The sequence below is a fragment of the Pavona decussata genome, unplaced genomic scaffold (assembly GCF_977016875.1).
Source record: "Pavona decussata unplaced genomic scaffold, jaPavDecu1.1 SCAFFOLD_190, whole genome shotgun sequence".
In the NCBI taxonomy this organism is placed as follows: Eukaryota; Metazoa; Cnidaria; class Anthozoa; order Scleractinia; family Agariciidae; genus Pavona; species Pavona decussata.
Genome location: NW_028145599.1, coordinates 292,249 through 318,649, shown reverse-complemented (window position 1 = coordinate 318,649; position 26,401 = coordinate 292,249). Strand labels below are relative to the sequence as shown.

The 26,401-nt window shown below is 37.5% G+C and overlaps 2 protein-coding genes across 3 annotated transcripts; one reads left to right on the top strand and one right to left on the bottom strand.

The window, feature by feature from the left end:
* On the bottom strand, window positions 1–23,942 carry LOC146462186 (putative ATP-dependent RNA helicase DDX41). Of its 2 annotated transcripts, XM_085085715.1 has the most exons (21): window positions 23,832–23,942; window positions 21,948–22,115; window positions 21,457–21,544; window positions 18,335–18,409; window positions 17,477–17,537; window positions 14,185–14,302; window positions 12,709–12,800; window positions 11,885–11,978; window positions 11,279–11,338; window positions 9,456–9,519; window positions 8,524–8,596; window positions 7,899–7,979; window positions 7,703–7,784; window positions 7,499–7,580; window positions 7,363–7,412; window positions 4,852–4,923; window positions 3,140–3,236; window positions 2,678–2,827; window positions 1,644–1,715; window positions 816–926; window positions 1–736 (listed from the first exon to the last, which is right to left on the bottom strand). In XM_085085715.1, the coding sequence occupies exons 1-21, from the start codon at window positions 23,853–23,855 to the stop codon at window positions 600–602; spliced, it is 1,851 nt and encodes a 616-aa protein (XP_084941841.1). In that variant the 5' UTR covers window positions 23,856–23,942; the 3' UTR covers window positions 1–599. The 2 variants fall into 2 exon arrangements, with proteins under 2 accessions (XP_084941841.1, XP_084941842.1); XM_085085716.1 differs by lacking the exons at window positions 21,457–21,544; window positions 21,948–22,115; window positions 23,832–23,942 and having other exon boundaries at window positions 17,477–17,539; window positions 18,336–18,409.
* On the top strand, window positions 23,878–26,180 carry LOC146462185 (vezatin-like). The gene has a single exon (XM_085085714.1). The coding sequence runs from the start codon at window positions 23,995–23,997 to the stop codon at window positions 26,047–26,049; it is 2,055 nt and encodes a 684-aa protein (XP_084941840.1). The 5' UTR covers window positions 23,878–23,994; the 3' UTR covers window positions 26,050–26,180.
* The last annotated feature ends 221 nt before the right edge of the window (window positions 26,181–26,401 follow it).

Here is a 26,401-nt window from a genome sequence, read left to right as displayed (position 1 = left end):
TTTGTTTTTCAAATCATTCTTTATATTTATTTCTTACAAATACTTTTCCAATACATGTAATACACGTACAGCTAAATTTAAAGAAATGAGTAAAGTATGATACACACGCTTGCCACAGTAACAACAGTTACGTTACTTTAGAAGTTGTTACGCGGCAAGTTACAGGTGATTCAACAGAGGAATATGAACAGCAGGAGGCCCATCATGTTGTATTTTGTGACTGAAACGAGTTTTTCAATGCAATTTGATTTCGATTTATATGAACTCCGGGTGGAGCAAAGGGATGCGTTGCATTAAACTGGGCGTAACAGCTAAATCAGTTACGCCTGACTTTTCAGTTTTCTGTTTCTGTGACAAATAGGATCTCTTCAGTGCCTGGGTTAACTTTGTCTTTGTTGTTATTCAAACCATTCAGTTCGTTTCCCAAACTGTCCCTGTTGTTTTCAAGCGACTCCGGTTTGTCTTTCAATCCATCATGTTTGTTGTCCAAACCATTCTGTTCGATTTTCAGAGTTTGGACAAAACTTTTGAGTCTGTGCGGGGAAGCTTTGGCATTCTAAGGAGCAGAGCCAGGATTGTCTTGGTGTAGTAGCTTCAGTTTACCAGTCTGCTGCGCCTGGTGCAAGGTAATCTCTTCGCCCAATGTTGCCAGCTTGTTTGGTTTGCATTGCTTCTAGTTTGGGACACTCAGTGATCCTATGGCCAAGGCCACCGCAGTAAGCACAGCCACGTTCCTCTGTAGGAAAACATATTTAATATCAAGTCATCTTTAGCAAAAAGAAAGTGGAATTGAACACAATATCGTGATGTCATACCTCCAAGGTCAAGGTACCCTTCATTTTCTGCCTGCAGTACAGCAAGGACTGGAGGGATTTTCTGCTTAGCTTCTAACAACAAGTGCTTCAGATCCAACAACACCGATTCATCTGGAAAAACAACAAACTCAGTTAGAGTAAACGTCAGAACGCTAGATCAGAGTTTTGACCACTTGGAACTAAAAAAGCTACCTTACTACAGGGAATTTTCACAATAATTCAAGAAAGACATCAACATTTTGCACAACTTTCCCCAAAATGTCGTAAAAGTCTGCTTTTAATTAGTTGTAACAATGTACATAATAAGTTGTATCAATGTTCCGTAATACATGTATGTTAACTTTTAGCTTATTCAGTATTACTGTACATCTCTCAGTTAGTGCGCGCGGTGTGATTGGTCCGTTTTGTGGGCCGTATTTCACTGTACGGCCCGCTAGTTTCCTTTCCCGCACGCCTGATTAACCTCAGAGATATAATAAATATCGGCGTTTTTTCCCGTTGTTCTGTGGCCCGCAAGCTTCGCGTTTGGGCCATACAGTACGGACCGAGAAAACGAGGTTAGTAAGAGGTATGTGTCTTCAACTTTGACTACACTAAACCATGACCCCCGGACGGCTGCTAGCACAACTCTTGTATTCTGCTGTTGACACGTTTTCACGATATCATCCACAGATGCAGTTTTTTTGTTTTTGTTTCATTGTCTTATGTTTGCCTTTGCCCATTCCTCGGTAAGTTTCCTATTGCCAACTAAAATATCGGTATTGTTAAGTTGATTTCAAGGCTACAGAGAAATAACCAAAAAAAAACTGTAGACACTAAAATACACACCGCAAGATTTGTTGATGAATGTCGTAGCTACTCCCGTCTTCCCACAACGACCAGTACGACCAATCCTATGAACTAATCACATCAACGAGTGAATTAATGCCGGTTCATTTGGTTTGATTGACTGATGAGAGGATAAATGCAAAGTCCAGTTAATAGAGAAGTTGAACAAAACAACAGACATCTGCCATCAAGACAATCCTCTAGATATCTTCCACTCAGCAAATACAAATATTTAAAGCGACTTCATCAAAACAAAGCCCAAACACGATCCCGCGAAAAGTGCCATTCCTTTTCCTCGTTTATATTTTAAAACAAAACTATTTCTTTCCAAACTCAACAGATTTTCCGGTAAAGTAGCTGGACTTGTCCACGTGGTTCGACGTTATTCTATTAGCACATAAGTTTTGGCGCGAGTAGTAATTTCAACCTGCCCCGCCCCCCTACACCGGGTGCACCAGAAGGGTCAGATGGTAACAGCAACAATTGAAACCGCCCTGACGTTGAGAAATTTCAATTATCTCACTAAGGTCAACGCTTTCCGCATCTTTCAAACAGCATCAAGGAGGTCGCAAAACAAACGCTTAATGAAAAGTTTTGCTTTATTTCCCTGCCGTTCTTTGGAAAATAACCGCGCGAAATTACAACATTCAAATACACAGAACGAGGAATGCAACAATGTTGCAAGTTGTGGCCAAACCAGCGCAAAATGACGCAACATTCAAGAAAAAATAGAAATTTTGCGGCTGTTGTGTGAAAAGATTGACGAACAGAACATGTTGCGCGCAACACTGAACACTGTTGCATGAAATGTTTCCGTCGGTTTGAAGGGGACTTAAGGGAGCGTCTTCAAGAAATACTTTTGTTTCATGTTTTGCAACTCGTTTCATGGTAAAAAATTTTGTAAATGGCACTAACTTGCGTCTATAGTGTATTTACATCAATGCCGGCACACCTAGCGCAGGTAGCAGTTACTATATGACTTCACACATGTCTGTGACGCACAACAAACCCAGAATGATCATGATGTTTCTTACCATAGTTCTCAATGTCTTCAGGCATGTCAAAATTAATAACATGTTGAATATCGGGAAAATCAAGGCCTTTGGATGCCACATCAGTTGCCACCATTACATCTTTCTTTCCCTCTCTAAAGCATCTCATGGAATACTCCCTTTCTTCCTGATCTGTAAAACACAACCACAAAACGCATGACTGCAATAACATTCTGTGTTTATTGTCTGTGCTGGGCTAGGTAAACAAAGCCGGCAAATGGTATATAATTACTGAGAACGCTGAGTTTCGTAGTTTATGGTTATCATTTAGTGATAAGGCATGAAAGTGTATGTGCTGATTGACTGAACAGGCTACAGACAAACGGACACCACTATCAAGCCTGACCCAACTCAACCAATAAGTAACTTATTATCTTTTGCACTAAATGACGTGTGCATCAGTGGGAGTACTATACATGTGTTATAGTGTAAAACAGAGAATACCTTTGTCACCATGTATAGCAACAGCTTCAACTCCTTTCAGTAGCAAGTATTCATGAATATCATCTACATCTGCTTTCTTCTCTGCAAAAATGAGTACCTAAATAAAAAAACACCACGTTTCCATGATTATAGAGAAAAGAACAAACAGATAATCAATTTAACATGTGACGCGCTCACGAATATGAAAAAATGAAAAAAGAAAACAACAAACAGTTTCTGGGACAAGAATAAACGAGCGTATCAACACGATTTCGACAATAAAGCTATCAGTAGAATCATCCAAATTTGGGCTGAAAACGCCACGCTTTGCTACAGCATTGGTTTAAATTCTACAATCTCGTTCGCGCTGAAGTAGCTTTCGAGAGCAGACGCCTTTTCAGGTCCGAAAACTATTTTATGTTCCTAAATAGAGATTCAAACTCTATTAATTTTGAAAAGTAAATGCTAAAGTCCTTATGATTTTATGTAACACATTGGCGCGTTTGTAAAGATACTATCAGCTTTTGAGCAAACAGATTTATTCTACAAAACACTCTCCGGGATATAAATTACTGCACAATTTTCATATAAGACGTAGACTACTAAGTACTATACTAGATTTTCAGGACTAATCCAACACAAAAGAAGGAGCCCAACGGTTACCACTACATTTGTATGGCAAATTATATCTGAAGGCTGAAAGCTACAGAAAGTAATACTGGCTGTATCTTTTTCGACTTAGTGAAGAAAAGTATTTTTGTGCATTTTAGTGGTAGAACATAGCAGAGAATTCACAGTGTGATACTCGGAAGAACTACCTATTTCATTCATTGTTCTCAACAATTCACCTGAATTCCCGCTGTTGTCCTCAATAAGATTCTCGTAGTAATAGGTTTTACATAATTCCTTAACTCGCTTGTTTTAAGTATTTTATTCCAGCAAGCTCTCCAGAATGTAATTCTTACCTAAATTTTACTGTTTTTCTATTATTTTTAACTCGTACATTTTTTTTATCCTGTAACTTTTCAGCCTGTTAAATTATTATTGTTATCGATGTAGGATTACACTGAATAACGAAATAACATATATTACAAGTAGAAGCGACTAAAGTAATATACTTATACACTAAATGTATGGTCCCGAGGGAAACAGTTAGTTTTGTTTTCCCGAGAGTCCTGATGTTGGTCGAGGAAAACATCAGGACTCGAGGGAAAACAAAACTAACTAGTTTCCCGAGGGACCATACATTAAGTGCTTTGTTATATATTTAGACTTTCCCTTCAACAATCACAGCAAAACAAACAAACAAACAAACAACTGAGAGGGCAACAACTGCAAAATTGTATCCCAGTCGGGATACATTTGTATTTGATCAGGGGCACGTGACCAAGAATCAACCAATCACATTGCTCGCTTTGTTTTTGTTGAGTGAAAGTCTGGGTATATAACAAGATGATTTATTTTCATAACGGGACAATTCAATGTGATGGTTGTCAGAATGACTGTTACATAAGCTTATTTGGTACTGTTGATTAATTTATTGTGTAATCGCAGGGAGCATACAATAAAGTTGGAAGGAAATAAACAAGTTGTAATTATATCTTACTTTAGTAATTGTCTTTTTAGATTCTTCTAGTTGTGTTGTAACCGTTTGCGACCATGTGTCATCTCAAACCAAATCAACCAGCCTTGAAATCAATTGATCAATTAAACAAACTAATAGTAATACCTACCGGGGGAGATGTCTTCTGTAAACACTCCAGTAGATACACAACTTTGGCTTCTTGCTTTACATATTCAACCTCCTGAAGAACAAGAGGAACCAGAAAATTGACAATTTTAGCTATGTTTACCTTGCAATAGATATTCTATTTAGACCCATGCGTCTGCTGAAGACAACACGGGGCTACATAAAACTGGCACAGAAGTATCACGTGGCCAAAGCAACACGGATCGAACTGATGCTATAATATTTGGAAGAAGAAAGGTGTGGTGTTCAACATATCAGGAACATGGGACAAAGAAACAAATGTTCTAACCACTGAGCTACAGCTGGAAGACTTGAGGTACACTCATGGACCTCTTTTCTTTGCCCCATCCTTGTGAAACATGCTGAATACTTCTTCCTTCCTATATCATGACCGAGCTTGGAATCTTCCATATTAGCATCCCATTCAGGAGGGAGTAGCAATTCTCCTGTTTGCTTCATAATAATTAATAATAATTTATTCACTTATATTGCGCATTTTCCATGACAAGATGATCAAATGCGCATTACAATTCATGCTGCAGAATCCACCCCGGCCTGCCATGTGGGCCACTTGGGCTCGAGTGCAACTTTATACTCAGTAATAGAGTTTCAACTTAACAAAATGACCAGCTCGAGAACAAACAGGGACAGGTGTTTTTCGAATTGCTAAAGTGAACAAGATTTAATGAACATTATAAACTAAAATGGAAGTTTTGTTGCAAGACAAAACGGTTCATCTGTTTTATGCGTCTCACATTTTGAAATGGGTATCGGAAGGCAAACACCAAAGTAATTACTCTAATCCATTTCAATAAATAACACAATGAACCAATCAGAATTCAAATACAAACGAATGTTTGGCCTTATCAACTCTTAAGGTAATTTGGCCACCGTAAAGAGATTCGAGTACAACTAACTGGAATCGCGCGGGAAAACGTGTGAGAGCAAGTCACTATAAAGCGGCGCGAGCTTTTTAAGCCAATCATAGAGCTTGGTATAGCAAACGCGAAATCATTTTTGGCATTCAATTGATACGAATTTAAAACCACACTATTCGTGTATTCGTACAAGACTAACACTCCACTCTTCCATTCTCTGGCATCGCGTAACAAATTAAATTTGCTAGACGTTTTGCTATTCTTTTCAAACGTTACGAAATACCTTGACGTGAAAAAAAAACATAGTTATGTTGCTCTCTCCTCCGCAGAGGTTCGATGGGGCGTTATTTGTATCCGCTGAACGAAGTGAGTGCAGGCGCAAAAGCTGAGAGGGTTGACTTGGCGGCGAACCTCTGCCAGAAGCATGTCGTTTTCTTGTACATCCTTGTCGCTTTCTTGTACATTGATAGATTTCTCGGTCATCTCTAAATTTGACAGTTTCATTCTTGGCGGAAGTCAACATTTACTTTGTCTCTACAGTTTGCGGTCGTTAATTTTAAGGTGAGATTTCACAATTTCTAGAAAAAAGCAAAATCGTTTGTATTCGAAGCCCCCCTTGAAACCCGTGGAGAGTGGACTTAGTACATTTCGCTTCGTGAAAGTCAACAATAGTCACGAAGAAATAATTGCTTTTTCTGGGCTCGAAAGGCCTTTTGGCCTTTTATAACCTTATTTTAAAGACAGTTGTTTCATCACGGTACATAACAAGCTTCCCGTGAGAACTAAATGCTAATTAAATCACCAAAAGATTTTTATAACTTCTTCTGATTAAACTTATTTACAAGATAAAAATATCAAGTTTGGTCGTTTCGGAGTATAGAAAAAAATACGCTTTAATTAAAACATTAAGCTTACTTGCTCTAGTCTCTTTTAAGACCGAATCGACAGTTTTTGTTTGGTCTCAGCTGGCAGACGTTTCCTCAATAAATCATTTCTTTGCATGCACTCTTTTATCTCCACACGATCGCCGCTCGTGTAACTTGAATTTCATTCTTGTAGTGATGATTCAAGGCATCACAGCAAAATAAAAGCGTTTTCTAAACAGTCATCATGAGATAAACAAACTTTCCCCGATTTCTAAGCATGTAGGTAAGTTTTCGTGAGTAAATCTCCCACATCGCGCAACATGACAATTTCACAAACACCCGCCATTTTCATGACATAAGTACGCACACCACCCTAGTTACAAAATGACTCCCCCGGATCGCAGCCATATTGGGCGTGGTTTCTGGCAGAGGCTCCCGCCGTCGCCTTCCACGGAATTTTACGCCTGCACTCCCTTTTCTCAGCGGAGCCTCTGCGGAGGAGAGAGGTTATGTTGCAAAAGTTTAATATGATTTACGTTAATATTACGTCAACATGCAAAAGTAGCCGTTGATTGCTCGAACAATGAAATTGTCTCACTGGTATTTTTCGCATGCTCACACGTTCTCGGTCTTTTCCTGATCCTGTGAGTTAAACATGAGCCCCAAGCCAGGGTTAAATCTAATTGTTTACTTGGCACTGGGGCAGACTATACATACATATAATTGTTTAGCTAAAAAGATACGTCATACCTGAATAACATCAAGACTTGCTGCTCCTGCTCGCCCCACATTAACAGTTACTAAAACAAACAAAATTCATACGAAATTAAATACAAAAAACCAGAAACTCCTTTAAAACTCTAAGTTGCTACACAAACATGCTCACCTGGCTTGACTAGAGCACTTTTAGCAAAGTTCTGTATCTTCTTTGGCATTGTAGCACTAAACAAGAGCGTCTGACGCTGGGACTGCATAATAAACAAAACCAACTGAGTTTTTAAATTGTTATGGGAAAATCGATGAAGTACATGTGTACCTTCTTCACCAACTAACCTAAAGAGAGCAGGACGGATAATTTATCTGTCGTTACCTTGAAGTAGGAAAAAATTGTCCTAACATCTTCTTCGAATCCCATATCAATCATGCGATCAGCTTCATCAAGGACCAAATACCTTAGTAAAAAAAGTGATATGATAAAATTAATGATGGTGATGACAAAGGCAGCTACCATGGGCACTATCACAGAAATTATCATAATTTACAGTATATTCACAAGAGAATCTTACCTGCAAATGTCTAGATTGACCATTTTTTTGTCCAGTAAGTCCATCAAACGCCCTGGTGTAGCCACCATCATGTGAACACCCCTAAATTAACAATAGACCATGCTGACAAAAATTTATCTACCATAAACAAAGTGTATAAAGAAAAAATACATGTCCAGATAAATGCTGTTTTTCATGATTTTTACAAGTCAGTTCTCCCACAACTCAACAATACCTGTACAAACATACAAACCAAATCCAGAAATGGAACTTTCAATAGTGCTAATAATATTGAGATGTAAACAATTCACCGACTCGTGTCAACAAAAGGGACTGAACAGTGCAGGGCTGGAATTGAAGTTGTTGTTGCTCATTATAATAGCACCAGGCTTCAGTGCATCTTCAAACATCGCAGACTGCTACTCTTGTTGTTGGAAAGTAGTTTATTAATGGTTGGCAATCGTTTAGAGGTCTATCATTCTGTTGTGCAGAACATTAGAGATAATTGATAACCAGTCAATGCCACACACTTAAACAAGTTAGAATCTTTCATTGTGATGGGTACAATACCCAACATTTTATAGACACACAGTTGCTTGCTAAAACAGCAAGTTTTGATTGTTTACTGAAAAATAACTGAATGAACCTTTTGATTGTTTCCATTTGATCTTTGACTGAAGTTCCACCAATACAGAGAGCTGACCGCAGAGTAGGAAAACCTGTCAAATGAACATTAACCATCACACAAGCCATCAAGTGACAAAATACAATGCCATGCAATTGTGAGATAGAAATCAGACCGCACTGCAAACATCTGCACATTAGTTGCACACTAAGCTTCACTGCATACCCTGGAGAAATGGCTAAGTGTGGAAAGTTTTCTGAACATAATTATGCATACAAACAACCTGTTACTTCTGTTGGGCAATTGAGGAACATTTATCTTATAACCATATAAATTAACCATCTTTGTCTTTGTCTCTCTGATATCTCATAAAGTCTATCCAATTTAAACAAATTTTACGGAAAATTACCAGTTAAATGGCCATAAAAATCCAGTATAAAAAGTTGAAAAAAAGTAAAATAATGTTCAAACAAACTCAGTTCCCCTCTTTTCAATGGAAACAGTAAATTCTAAAACGTTTATCCACAGTAATCATAATTCTACGCATAGAAACAATTTTTCCTCGTCAGAAAAAAATATCACTGGTCATATCCCAATAGAATGGCTGAACATTTCATTTCCCAATGCAAATGCTGGAAAAAAAGTTTCTGATTTATCCTTTTACAGATGGTTTTAGGTCTTAGTATGTTTTGAAACTGGTTCTGGCATCTACATGTAAATCAGCCATTACAACAATGCCTTTTAATGCATTTCAGAATGATGGTTGCAGTTCATTGCAAAACAGCAGTCATCACAGAGAACTTTCCTTTTGTTCATTTTTATTTTAACCATCACAATGTCCTATTTTCATGAACAACAGGGTAATGAGAAATGAAACATGAGTCTTGCCGATGGCCTTATGCATTTAAAAAATAATCTCAGCTTATGGTATATAGAACTTTTAAAACACTAACCATCCAGTTGGAGGGACCTTGTAAATTCTGAAATGACTTCAAACGTCTGCCGTGCCAGTTCTCTCTACAAAAAATTATGTGATGAATCTCAATGACAAACATTTAATGCACTTTTCTCTTTCAGGTCCATAAACAGGAGGCCAATGAACAACTGGTTTGTAAAGATCACATGTCACATGTTCCACGCATTAAAACTGTGGGGGGGGGGGGGGGAAGGGGGAGGGGAGGCCAAGAAGGAAAACATTAACATGGCAGAGAGTGTGAGGGTATTGCTGTAACAAAAGCATAATCCACTGTAAATGATTTGAACCCAGGAGTCATGTCATGTAAGTACGTTATTTTGACCGGGTGAGTGTAGTCCTGAGAAGGACTGTTCAAGGTGACATTGACTGACATTTCAACAACCCAGGCAGAAGTCATTTTCTCAGGACTACACTCTGACACTCACCCGAATTATCATAACTTACATATTTAGATCAATGGCAGAATACCAGACACTCACTGGAAAAATGGAGTGATTTAGCCTTAGAACATAAACTTCCCCAAATATGTTCTTATTTGGTGTAAAGACCCTTTATCACATTAAGAATATAGCGATGTTGCTAAAGGCTTCAATTCAATTAAATAGCCTTTGACTTTTGCCTAACTCAAGCAAAGCATGAATGATTTCTTTTCTTCTCTCGTTCAAGCCAAATAAACTCTAGGAGTTTCAACGTGAAAGTAAGTGCTGGCATTAGAGCTGGAAGAAAATACTAGCAATACAATATGAAAAGAGATAAAGTAGAGTAAAAGGCCATAAAAGATGAAAGATAACGGGTGGCATCCACATTCGTGAAACCACGGCTGTCGGCGTTTTCCAAATTAAATGTCACAACAATCAACCATATGTTCTTCAAAAATCACTAGCAGCCTTTCAGCAATACAAGCGCATTTTGAAGAATGTTTAGCCGACAGCGTCAACGAGCGAATGACAATTTAATACTTAAATCGAGAAGTTTTCTTTTTCTCACGGTTGAAAAACAGTTTGACTAGACGGTTGAATGAGTGATCTGAACGGGTGAGAACGACTCAGATTTCGCCTCAAAGTGCAGACAGCTATTTGTAATGACTAAACAGTTGAATGGTTAGCTTCAGCGAGCAATCTACATTTTGAATCAGTTTTCTATGGTTGCAAGCTTTTCTTACACCTCGACGACAAAGAACAATATGACTCAAGGGCAAATTTTTTCAGTACCTCAACCATCAAATTTATTGCCTCAGCGGGCGAGGAATGCTGTGAATGATCTGCCTCAACAGGCAAAATAAAAGCACTTGACAATTCACTAGAAATCATACTACAAACCATATCCACAATCCAGATTAATAACCCCACATTGTTAGCTCCCTGCTCTTCCAACCAATTCTGTTATGACAAATAAACCATATCCCCAGTCCAAACCTTTTATTGTACAACAAGTCAAAAGACACGTCAAGCAAGTCAGGACCTGTACACAGGGTAAATTTTCAGCCTGGTAAGGAGGGTTGGTTTGTTATGTGAAATTTTTCAGCCCAGCTTGTCAATATCCTACTTCAATATAATTACAAATAAAGGGATTTTAACAAGAATAGGCATGACCCAAGATCTTGGACAGGTGGGCTAGTCTCCATAAAGACAGACCCTACAGCACAAGTACATGTACACTAGCCATGTAACTATTTTTGAAAACATATATTGGCTGTCTGAAAATCAAATCTTGTGACTTTCATATACAGTGTAATGTGCCTTAATGGTCAATATGTTCTGCCAAGTGTAAAAAGTACTGTTTACAGCAAAATATACTCACAGATGGAACAACAATAAGTCCATACGGCCCTTCTTGTTTCTGAAATGGCAGAGCCTTTTCCTGTTGACAACAACCATCAAGAGCTCAATGTTTGACCAATTTGTGTGAAATCTGCACCACCAAAACATCTTGGAAAGATCTGCGCATTAAATGCATAAAAATCATGCCCCCTGCTATATGAGACTTGATTTACCGCCCCTCTAACGTTTGAAACTTTTTTCTTAATGTTTTCCTTGTGGACACTTCTCAATCAAATCTGTGATCAACTCCATCTTGGTTACCCCAGAAAATACCTTTTAAATGGTATATCACACGTGGTCTCCTGGTACAAACATGTAGTTACGTGTGCCAATAATTATTTAGAAAAATGTGTTATTTCCTTTGGGCATTAAAAAGGGTTTATGACTTTTAAACTGTACTTCAAAACAGGCTTACAGACGTGTAGTGATGTTATCTATTGATATCAATGTGCCAGAAAAGGACAACAGTTGGCTGTTCATGTGCCATTTGTTAACTACCAATAAAATTATTGGCCCATTGCTGGCCTACAGTCTGTCTTCAGTTTTTGTTCTTGAATGACGAGACATATAAAACTGTGATAATTACCTGTTCCAAACTAAACATTATGATAGGCAGTGTGAACACCAGGGTTTTTCCTGAACCTGTGAATGCAATGCCAATCATGTCTCTTCCACTCAGACTGACAAAAAAAGAAAGAAACCAACAACCTTTAGTATACTTTTTTTTTACTTTTCTTGTCATTTCCTCCCTCCCTCCCTTCCTTCCTCTCGCTCCTACCTGTAAACTGGCTTAGTATCTCAACTGTCATAATCCAATAATTCCAATTTGGCATCTTTCCTTCCTCCTTTCTTTCTTCTTTCTTCCTTTCTTCCTCCCTCCCTTCCTTCCCTCCTTTCTTTTTTTCTGCCTCCCTCCCTCCCTCCCTCCCTTCCTCCCTTCCTTGCTCTTTTCTTTCTCCCTCTCTCCTTCCTCCCTTCCTTCCTTCCTTCCTTCCTTCCTTCCTTCCTCCCTCCTTCCTCCCTCTCTCCCTCCCTCCTTCCTCCCTCTCTCCCTCCTTCCTTCCTCCCTCTCTCCCTCCTTCCTTCTTTCCTCCCTCTCTCCCTCCTTCCTTCCTCCCTCTCTCCCACCCTCCCTCCCTCCTTCCTTCCTTCCTTCCTTCCTTCCTTCCTTCCTTCCTTCCTTCCTTCCTTCCTTCCTTCCTTCCTTCCTTCCTTCCTTCCTTCCTTCCTTCCTTCCTCCTTCCTCCCTCTCTCCTTTCTTCCTTCCTTTTGCTCTTTCTTCTTGAGCAGCATTCTTCTTTTTGTTTATGTGGGAGCAATGCAGAGTTTGTAGCCCAAACTGACTGAAATATCAAGCAAGTATATACATGTAGATGATTGAGTCATTCTTGCAGCTGTGTGTCAACTTACACTGCTGGTATTCCTTGGACCTGTATTGGTGTGGGGTGAGTTATTCCTTTATTTTTTAGTGTGTTTATAACAGCTCGAGGAAACTTCATTTCCTGTAAAAGTAAGGGCAATGGTCACAAAACTAAAGTGCAAGATACAAGTAATTTCTTGAAAAGAAAAAGTTTGACTTAGTTCCCATTTTGGTTGGACAGAACAAACAAAAGTCATTAATTTTGATCAGATACTACATGTACATTATAACACAGTATGTATTTACTAAATAGAAGTTAGAATGCCAAAGATACAATTATAATAATAATTGTTTAACTGGTATTTTATCTGATAACTCCAACCTAACATTGATGGCAAGCATTTTGAAGTACATGTATATATTGTGGTTCAGCTTTGTGTTTGGTTTGAAAATAATGTCAAAGCAGTTTAATTGTTTGCCTTTGTCTCTAATTCCCTATGACAATTTATGGAATAAACAAAAATATATGTGTATATAAATCAAACTGGTATAAACCAAACCCAAATTTCAACCACAAGGCATCCAGAGGGTAGATGTTATGTCATCTTAAAAAAATATTAAGAGGTGCTGGTATACCAATTCATCAAGGATGGATGTCTTGAATTTGGTTCAGAAAAAGTATGCACTGCTTTTGCACATTTCATGTTTGCAGGCAGAGGTATCTTTAATTGAGGCTTAAAGCTAAATTAGGGTGGCTACCCTGTGTGTGCAGGCAGCAATTTTAAGAAAACTTAAAATAAATATACTTATAGCACAGCATAGGGTGCGCAAACTTGTCAATCGATTTTGCAAATCTATTGACATCAAACTTCTTTTCTCTGCCTTTAAAATTAAGGACTTGTTTAATGCGAAAGATCCTCTCCCTGATAGGCTCCGTACACGCATTGTGTATAAATTTTCCTGTGCAAGTTGTAATGCTTGTTACATCGGTGAAACAAGCCGTCACTTTGCCATGTGCGTCTGATAGCACTTATCGTCAGACAGATTTTCACACGTCTTTAAACATGTACAGAGTACAGAGTCTTGTTGCATCTCTTGTTCAGCAGACTGTTTCACAGTTTTAGACTCTGTGAATACTAAGTTTCAAGTAAAGCTTAAGGAATCATGTACATAAAATGGGAATAGCCCGACCTGAATCAACAGGTCAAACAGATTAATTTTACGCTTTCCTTGTAGGCACCTCAACCTTCGGTCGTTTACCGTCAGGCGCACACGCACTCTAGTTTACCGTTAAACTTTTAAAAATTGTATGCATTGTAATATTATGTATGAATACTTGTTATCGTAATAGTACATGTATGTAACCAACACTTGCTATCTTAACTGTTACACTGACAATGACGGATGTACCGTTGAAACATGCCTGGAAAATTAAAAACAGTCGTATTGTTTTTAAAGAATTACAAAATTATTATTTTAGTCTTGGTCATTTGTAAAGCCATAAAAAAACTGCCACGTAGACTGACCTTAAATGTCTTGACAGGAGGTGGTATGTCCTCTCCTTCAACTAAGATATGCCATTTCTTCCTTAACTTTTCAAACTTCTCTGGTGGGTAAGACTGAAAGTATCGTGGGGGACGCCATCTTCAATAGAAACAAATTAGAATTTGAGAGTTCAATTAGTCAAATGAATACTGTATCCCAACAGAACACAATAAACAGAAGAACTTTCCCTTATGAACCACGGTAACCAGCTTGTTGAATTCAGCTACTAACAATACTGTGATTAAGCATTACCACAGATTCCTCAGTGGTTTTCCAAAAATGGCAATTTAGAGCCACAGTTGATAATAAAGTGTCAACAAAGTCAAATGAAATCTTGAACACTGAGAAACGCACGAAAATTTCCACATGCCATTTAATATTCAACACTGAAACACCTAAATTTTTTTTTTTTTTTTTTTTAACACCTAAATATGTTGCAAGGAGAGCTACATGTATGTAACAAAAAGGTTTCCCATCCAATATAGTTGAGAAAAAAAATGAACCTAGCATACAAATGTAACTACAATGTAACTTTATGTGCTGGTTTCTGCATTTACCAAATAGCAAATTTGTTTATAGCATATTCAAATGCAGGATCTCCAATTACTTTTCTTTATATTCAAAGCATGTAAAAAGCAGGAGCAGATTATCTTTGAAAATTCATTACTCCAATTCAAACAGGCAGACTGAAAGAAAGTCAGAGTTCATAGAGCTTAGAATTTTATAGTGAATCACTTGTTGCAGTTGCAATTTTACAAACTGTGTGTTCATCATGAACATCAAGCAGGTTGAAAATTCATTACTTGAGTGCATTGTAAACATTTTGGTGTCTTTGGAAAGCTCAAGATTACAGTTGAACCCCTATTCTCGTTTTTCACGTGACGTCACCAAATTCTAGAATTCAAAACTGGGAGACCTACAAAATTTTTACCTTCATTCAAGGAAAGATTACCTAAAAATATGTCTGTTCACAATTTCTTAGCTCGATGTCGCGCTTCCTTTTGAAAATAGAACAGTTTCAATTTCCGAGTTTCCATCGTGCGTGACGTAAGGAGGATGGCCGTGACAGAGCTTTTCCGTATCTTAAAAATGACTCTTCGGGTGATTTTCAGCATTCTAAACAATTCAAGTTTGAGGAGAAATATTAATCTAAACATTCGAAAATTCACAAGGGCAAACAAACCTCTTTTCTGGCAAAAGTGAACTCCAGATGTTTTTTCGTATTTCCGGCCGCCATGTTTGTGCCCCTCAGAGGGACACAAACATGGCGTCTCCATACTAAGCTCTATAAATTTATGTGGAACATTTTGTCAAATAACTCGAGTACGGAATGCCGCACAGACCTGACACTTGGACAGATGCCTTATTTATTTATCCTCTATACCATGTCAATTTCTTGACTTCATTCATGGAATGGTTTCGATTTTTTTTTTCAATGGCGTGACAGTGAAAACCGAGAATTACCGGTAAGCGGCCACCCTTGGGGAAATGGCAAGTGACCATTTGATAGGGGTTGACAGTTCATCATAAATCATCAAAAAACCCTGACAAAAACATTTATTTGAATAGTAGGGTCAAATACGCTTGGAAGCTTGCAACAAGTTTTGCACAGTCATAGTACAGCCTGTAATTAAAAATACAAAGTTTAAATGATAATTGTCATGAAAATTCCAAAACCTTTTAAAATCGCATATTTCCTCTCAAGACAATCATGCACTAAAGTCTCAACTACAGCAAGAACCATATAAAGTACCGGTAAGTCGATTTGACAAAAAGGCAAATGACATAAAAAACGACAATGTCCGTTTACTAATTTTATAATAATATTGCAAAAGAGAGCATTACTTCAAATAGTGTCTCAAACACATCTGTCACTGTGGAACATGGAGCTTCAATGAGATTCAATCACTTGATTTTCCAATGGAAAATGAAACTATGCGACGTGTCATGACTGTTACCCTAGCTCCACTGTCTCCTTCAGAGACTATGACTGGTTGCTCAATTCCTTTGAAGCAAGGACTTGTAATGGACTGTGGACTGTGGACTTAAGCCCTGGTCAAACGGCGCATGATAGTTGATGATAGTTTATGATAGTCGATGATAGTTAAAGCGTGCGCGCTTGTTGACCACCAACTATCATGCACTATCATTGACTATCGTCAACTATCATTCACTTTGAGCGTGTTCAAATTCTTCATGATACACTGTAGTTGATGATAGTTTTTCCCGTTTGACCACGCACATGATAGTCGGTGATAGTTGATGATAGTTTTGACTATCATCGACTATCATGCGTCGTTTGACCAGGGCTTTATATGTCTACAAATGACTAGGGACTAGAAATAGTCATTTGGGGCATGCTCTTCACTGCATGGTATTTATGTGTTGATTACAATTTACAGTGTTTATATTGCCACAATCCAAAACTGACACAAGATTATCACTTAGCGTAGTGACAACAGAATTCAAGACGACAAAAGAGATATGTTTGAATATTTTTACCAGTTGCACCTTCCATTTCAGATTCTAGTTTGTCATCATCTTTTTCAAAACAAGGCCAAACTAGGTGCATTAAATTCTTGGTGGTTACTTAATAATGGGGTAACAACAGTAGGAGAACCCTCGTTGGGATGGCCAAAAGGTGGCCACAGCTACTTAACAGGGGTGGCCATTTAACAGGGGTTCTATTTACAGTATTATAGTACTCGTCTAAGAATATTTTCGGGACTTTGATTTGATAACTGGCTGCTTGATAAGTGGCTGTTTGATAGGCATTCGACTGTACTACATGGCCTTTTTGTTGTTTGAAGCTTTTCACTTGGGAATGAAAAGTTCTGTTGTGCATTCTATAACACATATATTTAAATGCTTGTTGATATTAGCAACACAAACATTTTGAGAACTTTGAAACCCAAATCATGATGATTGGTAACATTTGGCAAGAAGCAAATTAAAAACACACAGCAGGTTTTGTTTCTGCAGGTGACATTTCACAGACCTGCCACAAGTACATTGCTGTGCTACTGATGAATAAACAACCTGAATAGTATCCTGAGTGTAGCCCTAAATATTATGATTGATGATGTTTAAGGTTATAATTAAATTTAGTGCTAGGTGAGACTGTCTATTTTGTGGCACAGGGACCTGTAACAGTTTGTGACATGTGAAATGTGACTTACACTGTACAAATGATTAAATGGGTGGATGGATGGATGGATGGATGGGTGACTGACTAAATGAACTAATAATAAATGAATGACTGAATAATCTTACCCAGTCTTGATAGAATCAGTGTAAACAATTCCTTTTGCAATCTCACCAACGGCCATCAAAACTATCAGTAGACACAAATAAATAAAATTGGTAAACCCACATCATTTACTATCTTGTACACAAACAGATAGAAAAAGAACAGAATGGCAGTACCCACAACATGTATACCAAAACACATACCAAGGTTCTGACTTATACAACTACAGTAAATTCAAAATTTTATATTATGTCATATGAGTGTAAAACACAATGTTTATATGTTAATTTTTACAATGAACAGTGTAAAACTAATGTTTCGATTGGTGTAGCAGAGTTCATGATTAGAGTATAGGCGTACGTATGACGTCATTAAGTGGTGTGACCGGCGCACATGATCAGAGTCCAGAGTTCAGTAAGAGTGACTGGTCAACAAAGTTTTGCAAACTTTTTTTGCGAGTAGAGGACAAAAGAACGCAAATTTTGGCAGGAACGTAAACATTTCCAATGAAAAATTAGACAAAGATTGTTGCAAGTGACCTCAAAAAGGTTTAAAAAAAGCTAAAACTTTGTTGTGATGTGAAAAGGAAGGAAATACAGTGTATTTGTCCAAATGTTGATGATGCTCGCTCACGAAGTGTGTTCAAATGCCCTGGTTATTGTATAAAACAAATAGATTCCATTTTGCTGTGGGTCTGTACTCTGATAACGCACAGAGGATGCAAAATGTGGTAAGAACATCAGTCATGCTACTCGCCTGCAGCTCATAGCATACTTCTTTGTTCTCACCATGTTTTGATGTCAACTGCGGTTATCAGAGTACAGACGCATGGCAAAATGGAATCTATTTGTTAAGTACATACCACTGATAATAAAACAAACCTTTTTTCTCAGCAATGCTGTCTAAGATCTTTTCCTCCTCTTTAAGTTGTTTTTCATAGTCTGTCTCTTTCTCAGCTAATCAAATTAAAACAAAGGGTTAGGGTTAAAGGTAGGGTTAGGGACCAAAATCCACCAATGAGAAAAGTCCTCCTGCAACTGAATGTTTCCTAATGAGGTCTGCATTTTTTAGATGAACCAACCAGGAAAGATCAGGGAAAACTTCTTGAAATTTCGACCCTTATCATTGTATAGGAATTTTCGATTTCTGCCAAGGAATTTCATCAAGGAACATAACGAATACATTGATTAAAAATGTTTACGTTTATTCCCTTTGTTTCACGAAATAAATATTGCCTCTTGATCAAACGAGAATCTTTCTTTTCTTACTTACTGAAATAGAAAGAAAGAACGTTAGTAAAGTTCAACATTGTGTCGACATACATGACATACTATAACATGCTAGCTCGCAATGAATTATAGGGCGACTCAAATTTTAGGTGAACGTGCTAAATTCGCTTCTCGTTTTGGTTTAATAAGTATGTAGAGTAAAGGTAAGTTAAAAACCTTTTGCGGACTGCAGGCCGACTGTTGGTAATCTAGTGTTTTGGTCAATTTTATTCAGGTTACCGACTGTTGGTAACCTGTCGGTAAGCTGTTGGTAAGCTGTTGGTAGTCTGTCGGTAGTCTGTCAGCCAACAGTCGACCGACAGTTGGTGGAGGTGAGCTGTTCTTCACTTTTACCAAAAGAAGCAGGAGAAAGAAGGTTTTTAAGTTTGAGCACTCACAATCAAAATGTTAATGTAGTGCTCATGTTGTAGTTTAAAATGAATCAAGGTTAAAATGATTTGAACCTAGTTTGATTTTTATTCTCCTTTGTCTCCTAATCATTATCATATTTTGGAAACAAAGAAAGAAAAATTCAAACTAGCTTGAAGACATTTTAACCTGAAATTCATTTCAAACTACAACACTTACATTTACATAATGTAAAATTTAAATTTGTTCACAACATTACTTTAAAATGACCTATTTTAAAACACTTGGGCACAAATTATATGTGACCTATGCAATTTGCAATAAGGGAGATTGAGGTGACTCAAGAAAATGGCATTTTAATGAGATTAAACAGGGGCCTTTAAACAAGTGGAAACAGTGTTCAAAGACTTTTGTTTTTTGACATGTTTAAACACCTGGTTCAAAATGAATCGTATTTCATTTTGATATTGATTACACCTCAATTTATGATAATCCAGTAACTGGAGAATTCATGATAAATAATGCTTCAATATGAAGCCTTGCCTGCCTTTGCTTGCCCATAAATTATGATTTTATTGCAGCTTTAAGATGCTTTTGGGGATTACAATTTTTGTTTTGTTTCAAGTGTCTTTGACATGCTTAAACAGCATTTACATGTACTTAAGCTATGGTTTTTATTTTTATCCCTACCAAATTTAGCAAGCATTTTGGTGTGAAATGAGTCAAACAAAAGATGTGTGGCCCTATTTGGAGTGATCACTCCAAATAGGGCCACACATCTCTTGACTCATTACGTGGGATGCCTGTGCAGCCCACGTTATAAAATGTGGGCTGTTTGTTCTTCTTTGTATCCACAAATGCGCATCTTTCAAATATTATTAACTCGTTTTAGATGTATCAAATTCAGTTTTCTCTTAGAGGGGATCTTTTTGTCTCCTATTGTCCTTATTGTCTTTAACAAAAACGGTCCAATCAGAATGCAATATCTTAGTGTAGGTCAGGAGGGATCGGAGGGGAGTTAATTACTATTGTGATTATTCAGGTCCTAGTGGTCTCTCGGTGGAACTGAAAAGGCTTGACTTTAGTGGCGTGGCCATATTGTTTTAATGTTTTAGATTCCAATGTGCCGTTTTCAAAAAGAAAATTAACCCTTTTGAACCGGTAAATCGAAAGAATAACTTCTAAGAAGCACTCGACAGTAAAAACGGTGGAAATCGGAGAGTTCAAGGCGAAGGAATTATGCTTCTGATTGACAGTTGTAGAACCATCCAGAATATGCGGGGGAAAGGTCATTGGTATTAAGCTAAAACGCAGATCGCATCACTTTGTCGAATTGATGCTTAACCGCAACTGGAAATCCACTTTACAAAAAGATTAAAGGCTTGATTGTCCATTTGTACTAAAAGTTTTCATTTAGGAAAGCTTTTTGCCTGTTTTCTTTCTGTTTTTTTTTTTTTTTTTGGTGAAATGAAAACAATTTGTAATCTTACACTTTTATTTACATAACCAGAAACGTGAGTCAGGCCACGTTATTGTAATAGAAATTCCAGGATAACGATAAGACGCGTAACACAAGGGAAACAACATAACGCTATCTTTGTGACTCAAAATATTCCATTAGCTAGGATAATCTGCGAAGCATACAATTATAAGAATCAAGGGGCATCACATGTAAAATGCCAGTATAGGCATCTTGTTTCATATCAATTTGCTTCCTAAATAATTACGCTATGTGTAAGCCACATTAAAGTGTGAACATTAACTTAAACAGACACGTTGACTTTCTCAATAAAAAAATGTTAATGTATAATCTGCCTTCGAAACAAACTGTAGTCCCATTTCAGAGACAGAAATACTGTAAAGTAAAAGACTTCCAAAAGCAGGTGATTTAATCAGCAATTAGCTGACCTTGGTCATACCTATTTTGTATTGAAATTTTTTTTTTCACTATAATAACAATAACATTATTAGTTTGGAAGTATAAGCAAACAAAACTTGACGAAAGAGAAAGGAAAAACTGTCCTGCCATCATGATACATTTTAAACCCATCTCAGGACCTCCCTGTTATACAAAATATTTAAGTCAGTTTCAAGGTCAGTTCCTTTCAATCTGAACACAAACTCTTGCAATAATTATTGTCTTGCCTAAAACCCCTCATCAATCCAACCAAGATGACTTACAACTTACAAGACTTTTTTAGGCCCATGCAAACCACAGTTTACAAAAGGACAACTTATCATTAATTTTTGTTATCAAATAAATGGCATTTTTCACTACAAACAGCCATTTCTGACTTACAATATTCGTAACATTTTATACCTCACACATACCATGTAAAATTTTAGCATCATGATCATACTTATACCTTCTGCTATCTTCTTTAGTTCAGTGTGTTGATCCAGCAAACTAACATTTGATTTCAAACCAATGGTACTTTCTTCATCCTTGCCTATCTGTAGTGGGTGTAAATGTTGAAAAGTAAATCTTTTTCATGATTCAATAGTTTTCATTTTCATACATCTCAGCTGAATTACACATGAATTCACACCTTTTTCAACTCTAACTGGGATTAACTCTGTGTAATGAGTCAGCTGTTCTTATAGACAGTATAAATCTATAAAAGTTTGCAAGCCTACATGATTGTATATTTGTTTTGTAAACCTACTGTGAAGATTTAACTTATAAGATATCAATACTTATTTCTTTTACCACACACCTCAATTAGCACTTTTACTCTATTTTGTTGCATTATCTTGCCCTTAAGTTCTACACATTGTAATACAGGGGAGTAGATAACAACCAAACCAATTTTTATACCATCTTCATTTCTGCTGACGGCTACTCTTTATTACTCACCTCCTCCAAACTAGTTTGTGTCTTATTCTGAACAGGTTCCACAAGTGGCTGTGGATCTCCTTTTCGTTTCAAATACTTTTCTCGTTTCTCAAGCTCAAGTCTTCTCCTTTCTTTCAGTGGAACATAAGGTACATAGTCTTCATCATCTGATAAGTCAGCTAAATTTTCCTGAATTGATTTTCAAACAAAACAATAAGGTACAGTATCTATAGTAAATAAATAAACAATTAATACAGAGGAACCCGATGTAAAGAACAGTATAGAACAGTACCCTGCTATAATGAAAGTTCTCTGGAATAATGAAATCCCTATTATACAAAAATAATGTTATTACATGACTGGAGTTGCATGCAAAACACATAAAGACGGAGAGAGAAAGATGGAAATCCTTTAAATCATACTAGATTAAATTGTAAAAGACGGTAACCCAATTATGTTAACAGAGTACTCCATAACAGAGTACCCTGAGAAATACCTCACAGAGCAAGGACGAGAACCAACAACAAACTCAACCCACATATGACAACGAATCCGGGAATTGAACCCGGCCATGTTGGTGGCCAGAAGGCAAGTGCTAACACCACTGCACCATCCCTGCTCCCGATGTGTGAATTCCTATCCATAGTTTGGTGTTCATAGACACAAAAGTGTCTGGTTGTTTCACTGACATAGCAGGCATTACAGCCTACACATGACAAGAAAATCATAGGACCTACAAAATTAACAACACCTGGAAGGGCTTTAATGAAGACATCAAGCCGCTTAGCAATATCCTGAAGATAAACCTCTTCCCTGGCCACTTAGTTGAAATAGTTATAAATAACTACTTTACAAAAACACAGTCAAGATGTTTCTCCAAACAAAGTTAATTACACACCAACATTTTACTTTAAGCTGCCTTACATAGGTGGATTTCTAGCATCACACAGAAATGCATAAGGGGTATAGATTATTGAGACAATATATTTAATGAAAAACATAGATATCACATTAGACCAATTACATTGTATTTGTCTTTTGTTCATTCAACATAGTCTCCCCATTAAAAGTGAAAGATCCTATCCTATGGTCTTCATTCAGGCATCCTGAAAAAATTTTCTTGTGCAGGATGTAATGCCAGCTATATCGGTGAAACAACCCAACACTTTTCCACAAATGTCTGTGAACACCTAACAACAGATAGGTACACATACATTGGAAAACATCCACAGAATTCTGAGTATTGCCTTGCCTTAAGTTCCAGCAATCGCTAATACATCGGCACGAGTGTCAATTTGACCTGCAACATTTCTAGGACTAGTCCTTATTATTCAATGCCAAATACCACCAAAAGAAATTTCATCCCGTAAATATCTATGGCCTTTTTAAATGCGCCATGTAACAAAAGTGGTATCAAGTATCATCGCTTCCTGGCCATGAATGTCTAATGCAAAGTGTCAAACTCGTTGACAGATTTGTTTATTAAGACAACACAAAGCTGTAGGGAGTCTGAAAACTTTGGATGTAGTTTTCTGGGTAATTAAAATATTGGGTGTCATTTACAGCAACTTTTCAAAGTTCCAGGTCAGGTGGGTTTGAATTAGTTGACTCGAAACTTTTCATGTTCAGACAACAAGATGCAAGCTCGTCGAATTCTCAAGGCACTGGAACCCCCCGTATAAGGATGGGTCATTTTCACAGATGTCAAAAAAACTGGAAGTGCTTGATGAATTATCGAAAAACAAGTCCGTTTTAAAGATCTGCATTTATTAAACCATAACTGTAACCTTCGAGGTTTCAACACTATATAGCTACATGATACACTGTTCAACATTGGTAAAAGAACTTTCAAAATCTGCTATTGGATGTGAACAAACATGGCATCGTTAGATTTTACATACAAACCTGACGTGGCCTCTTCCTTTCCATCTCGAGATACGTTTTATGTCCGTCTTCAATAGACAGCCGCCATTACAAGGTAGGCAGCACGGTTACCAAGCACGAATCACAACAGTGGTCTCCAGTCCATACCAACAATGGCTTCCGAGAAGACCTTGGAACGATACGAATGAAAAAGATGGCGGAAGAGGAGGTGTTGTTCGAGAATTCTCCTTTGCAGAAATATCTCAATGAAATTGGTTTCACAGACTTTGAAAAAGTCAGTGTTTTTGAAGAACAAGAAAGAAGGAAGGAAAGTGTTATTTCCTCTCTTCGGGCCCGGATAGGAGGACTTTTTCACGAGAAAACATGTGCTTGGAAATACTGTCTTTCACAGCTGTGTCTGTCAAACTTTCTTGTAACACCTTCAAACCAAGACCTTGAAGCTTTTAGGAAAGATTATATTGCTGCGATAACAGATTCTGAAATATTGAACGAAGACGATGTAAGTTTTCTTTCCCATTTTGATCCTGAACTCTTCCAGCCTGTGAAACCGCCGAAGCCAAGTGAATCACACAAACTTGACAAAGAAAAGAATTTGTTCCGTGGAGGACACGTTCTGTCCGCTTTTGTGCTACTTGCCTCCGTTCTACTGGCAGCTGTTACTGATTCTGTTTTCCTTTCACTTTCAATTGCCCTGATAGTGCTGTTTTTTGTTGGAATTAAATCACTGAGACGATATTACTTCAGCATTCACCACAAAAAAAATTTAGAGATATTGACCTCTTTTACTATGCAGATGAAGCAGTTGGCTATTGTGTTAAGGAAATCTGTCAGGCTTATTCAAGAAATGGAGCTTTTAACGAAAGGTTATACTATGGTGGGCCCAGTCATTCCTGTGTTCTCTGAAAACAGTGACACAAGGTCAGTTTATCCAGCACTAAGGAAAGCTATCATGGAAAATACAGAAAATGTGATAACTGGCTTGCAGAGAACAGCTAAGGAATTACTCTTATGTTTTCCCCTCAGCATGGAGCTTACTGGGTTGTTCACATATTTGTCTAAAGGATCTGCAGGAGTAAGACCAGGTAGCTGCAATGAGGGATTGTCATTACAAAGCTTAAAAACGCTGAATTCCTTATTTTTTAGCTTGCAATCAGAGCTTCTGAGTAGATTCTTACTTTGTTTGTCAGTAGAGGCAAATAATGGAAACTTGTATGAATTATACCTCAAGCTTTTTACAAAGATAAAGAAAATATTCGGGATTTCCTCCAAAGAGATAGCAACCTCGCTGACATCGATTAAGAGGAGCTACCATATGCACCAAAGCTACTGCTTTACAAATGAAGAGACTGTGAAATATCCTACAAGGCATTCCACTAAATGCACATTTCTTGATGTTGCAATTCATAGTTTGCAACTTCACCTTCAAGTAGGAATTCTAAGAGTACAGTCTTTACAGGAAATAATGAGTCAAGTTTCTAAAACCAAAAAAGGAAAGGCTTTAAACCTGGCAGAATCCACTGGCCTGGATAGTCAGCTGGAAACAACATTTCAGTGGTTAAAAATTGACCTTGAGTCAGCACTGAACTGTTGGAGGGAAGGTGAAAAAAGTATTAACAAGATGTTGGGAAAAAAATCTCTTGAGCAAACTGAAAACAAGTTTTCAAGTACTATGAACACTGTAAATTTGGAGGAATCAACAGAACCATGTGTGGTCAATTTTGATGAAGAAGAGACAGAAGATGATAGGGTTTATGAAGCCTTTTCTGACCCACATGATGAAGATTTTTATGAACAATCTGTTTCAGCGGAGGATCTCAAAATAGAAAAACCCACAGTAAGAGAAAGCAAGCAACTTTTACAAGAGCTCAAGGCGGTTCTTTTTGCTAAGACAAAAGATCCACTCATAAGCACTGCTGGATACGTTCAACCAGTGAAGGCCCCCGGCCTTATCCAAGCAGATACTTTAGATGTGACTGATCACATCCCATACAATACTGATAAAAGCATCAGTTCTGAAATGACACCAGTAGTAACATCAAATGGCACTAAACTCAATGAAAAGTTCAAGTGTTCTGAAATCTTCAATCAGTTGCCTGATGAAGAAGCAAGACCTCAGACCGCAAAGGTCATGAATCTTCAGTTATCAGTGGCTGCTTCTGTTGCAGCTGCTGCAGCCATGAGAAGCAAAACATTGGGACTCAGTGAAGAGAATTTCACTGCTGAGATTGACTCAGACTGAAGAATGTTATGTGGATAACAGGTATATAATCCTATGTTTACAGCAAAACATAGCATTTGTATTTAAGGAAGGAACTAATCAAAGTCAGTGAAAGGACAGGAGTTAATATTTCAGGTCTTTGCAGGGTTTTCATGTATTGTGTTTAGGTAACATGAAACATGAAGTACATGCTAGAGCTGTGAGTACTGATGCTGGGGTCTGAAAGCATTGAAGTTGCAGTAAACTGTACAAATGTTTGATTTCTTGTGTGAGGTTTGGAGTTAATTTTCTCAGCTGGCTAAGAGTTATCCATTCAAGGCTCTACAGCTGTAACACGTCTCAAAAGGGATTTTTAGCTGCATACAGACATAGT

Excerpts from the sequence above, each read along its gene's own strand:
- LOC146462185 (XM_085085714.1), top strand. The coding sequence starts at position 23,995 with ATGAAAAAGATGGCGGAAGAGGAGGTGTTGTTCGAGAATTCTCCTTTG.
- LOC146462186 (XM_085085715.1), bottom strand. The coding sequence starts at position 23,855 with ATGGAAAGGAAGAGGCCACGTCAG. Across the intron at positions 9,520-11,278 it reads GACTTATTGTTGTTCCATCT|AGAGAACTGGCACGGCAGAC; the intron begins GTGAGTATATTT and ends AATTTTTTGTAG. Across the intron at positions 7,413-7,498 it reads AAGTGCTCTAGTCAAGCCAG|TAACTGTTAATGTGGGGCGA; the intron begins GTGAGCATGTTT and ends TGTTTGTTTTAG.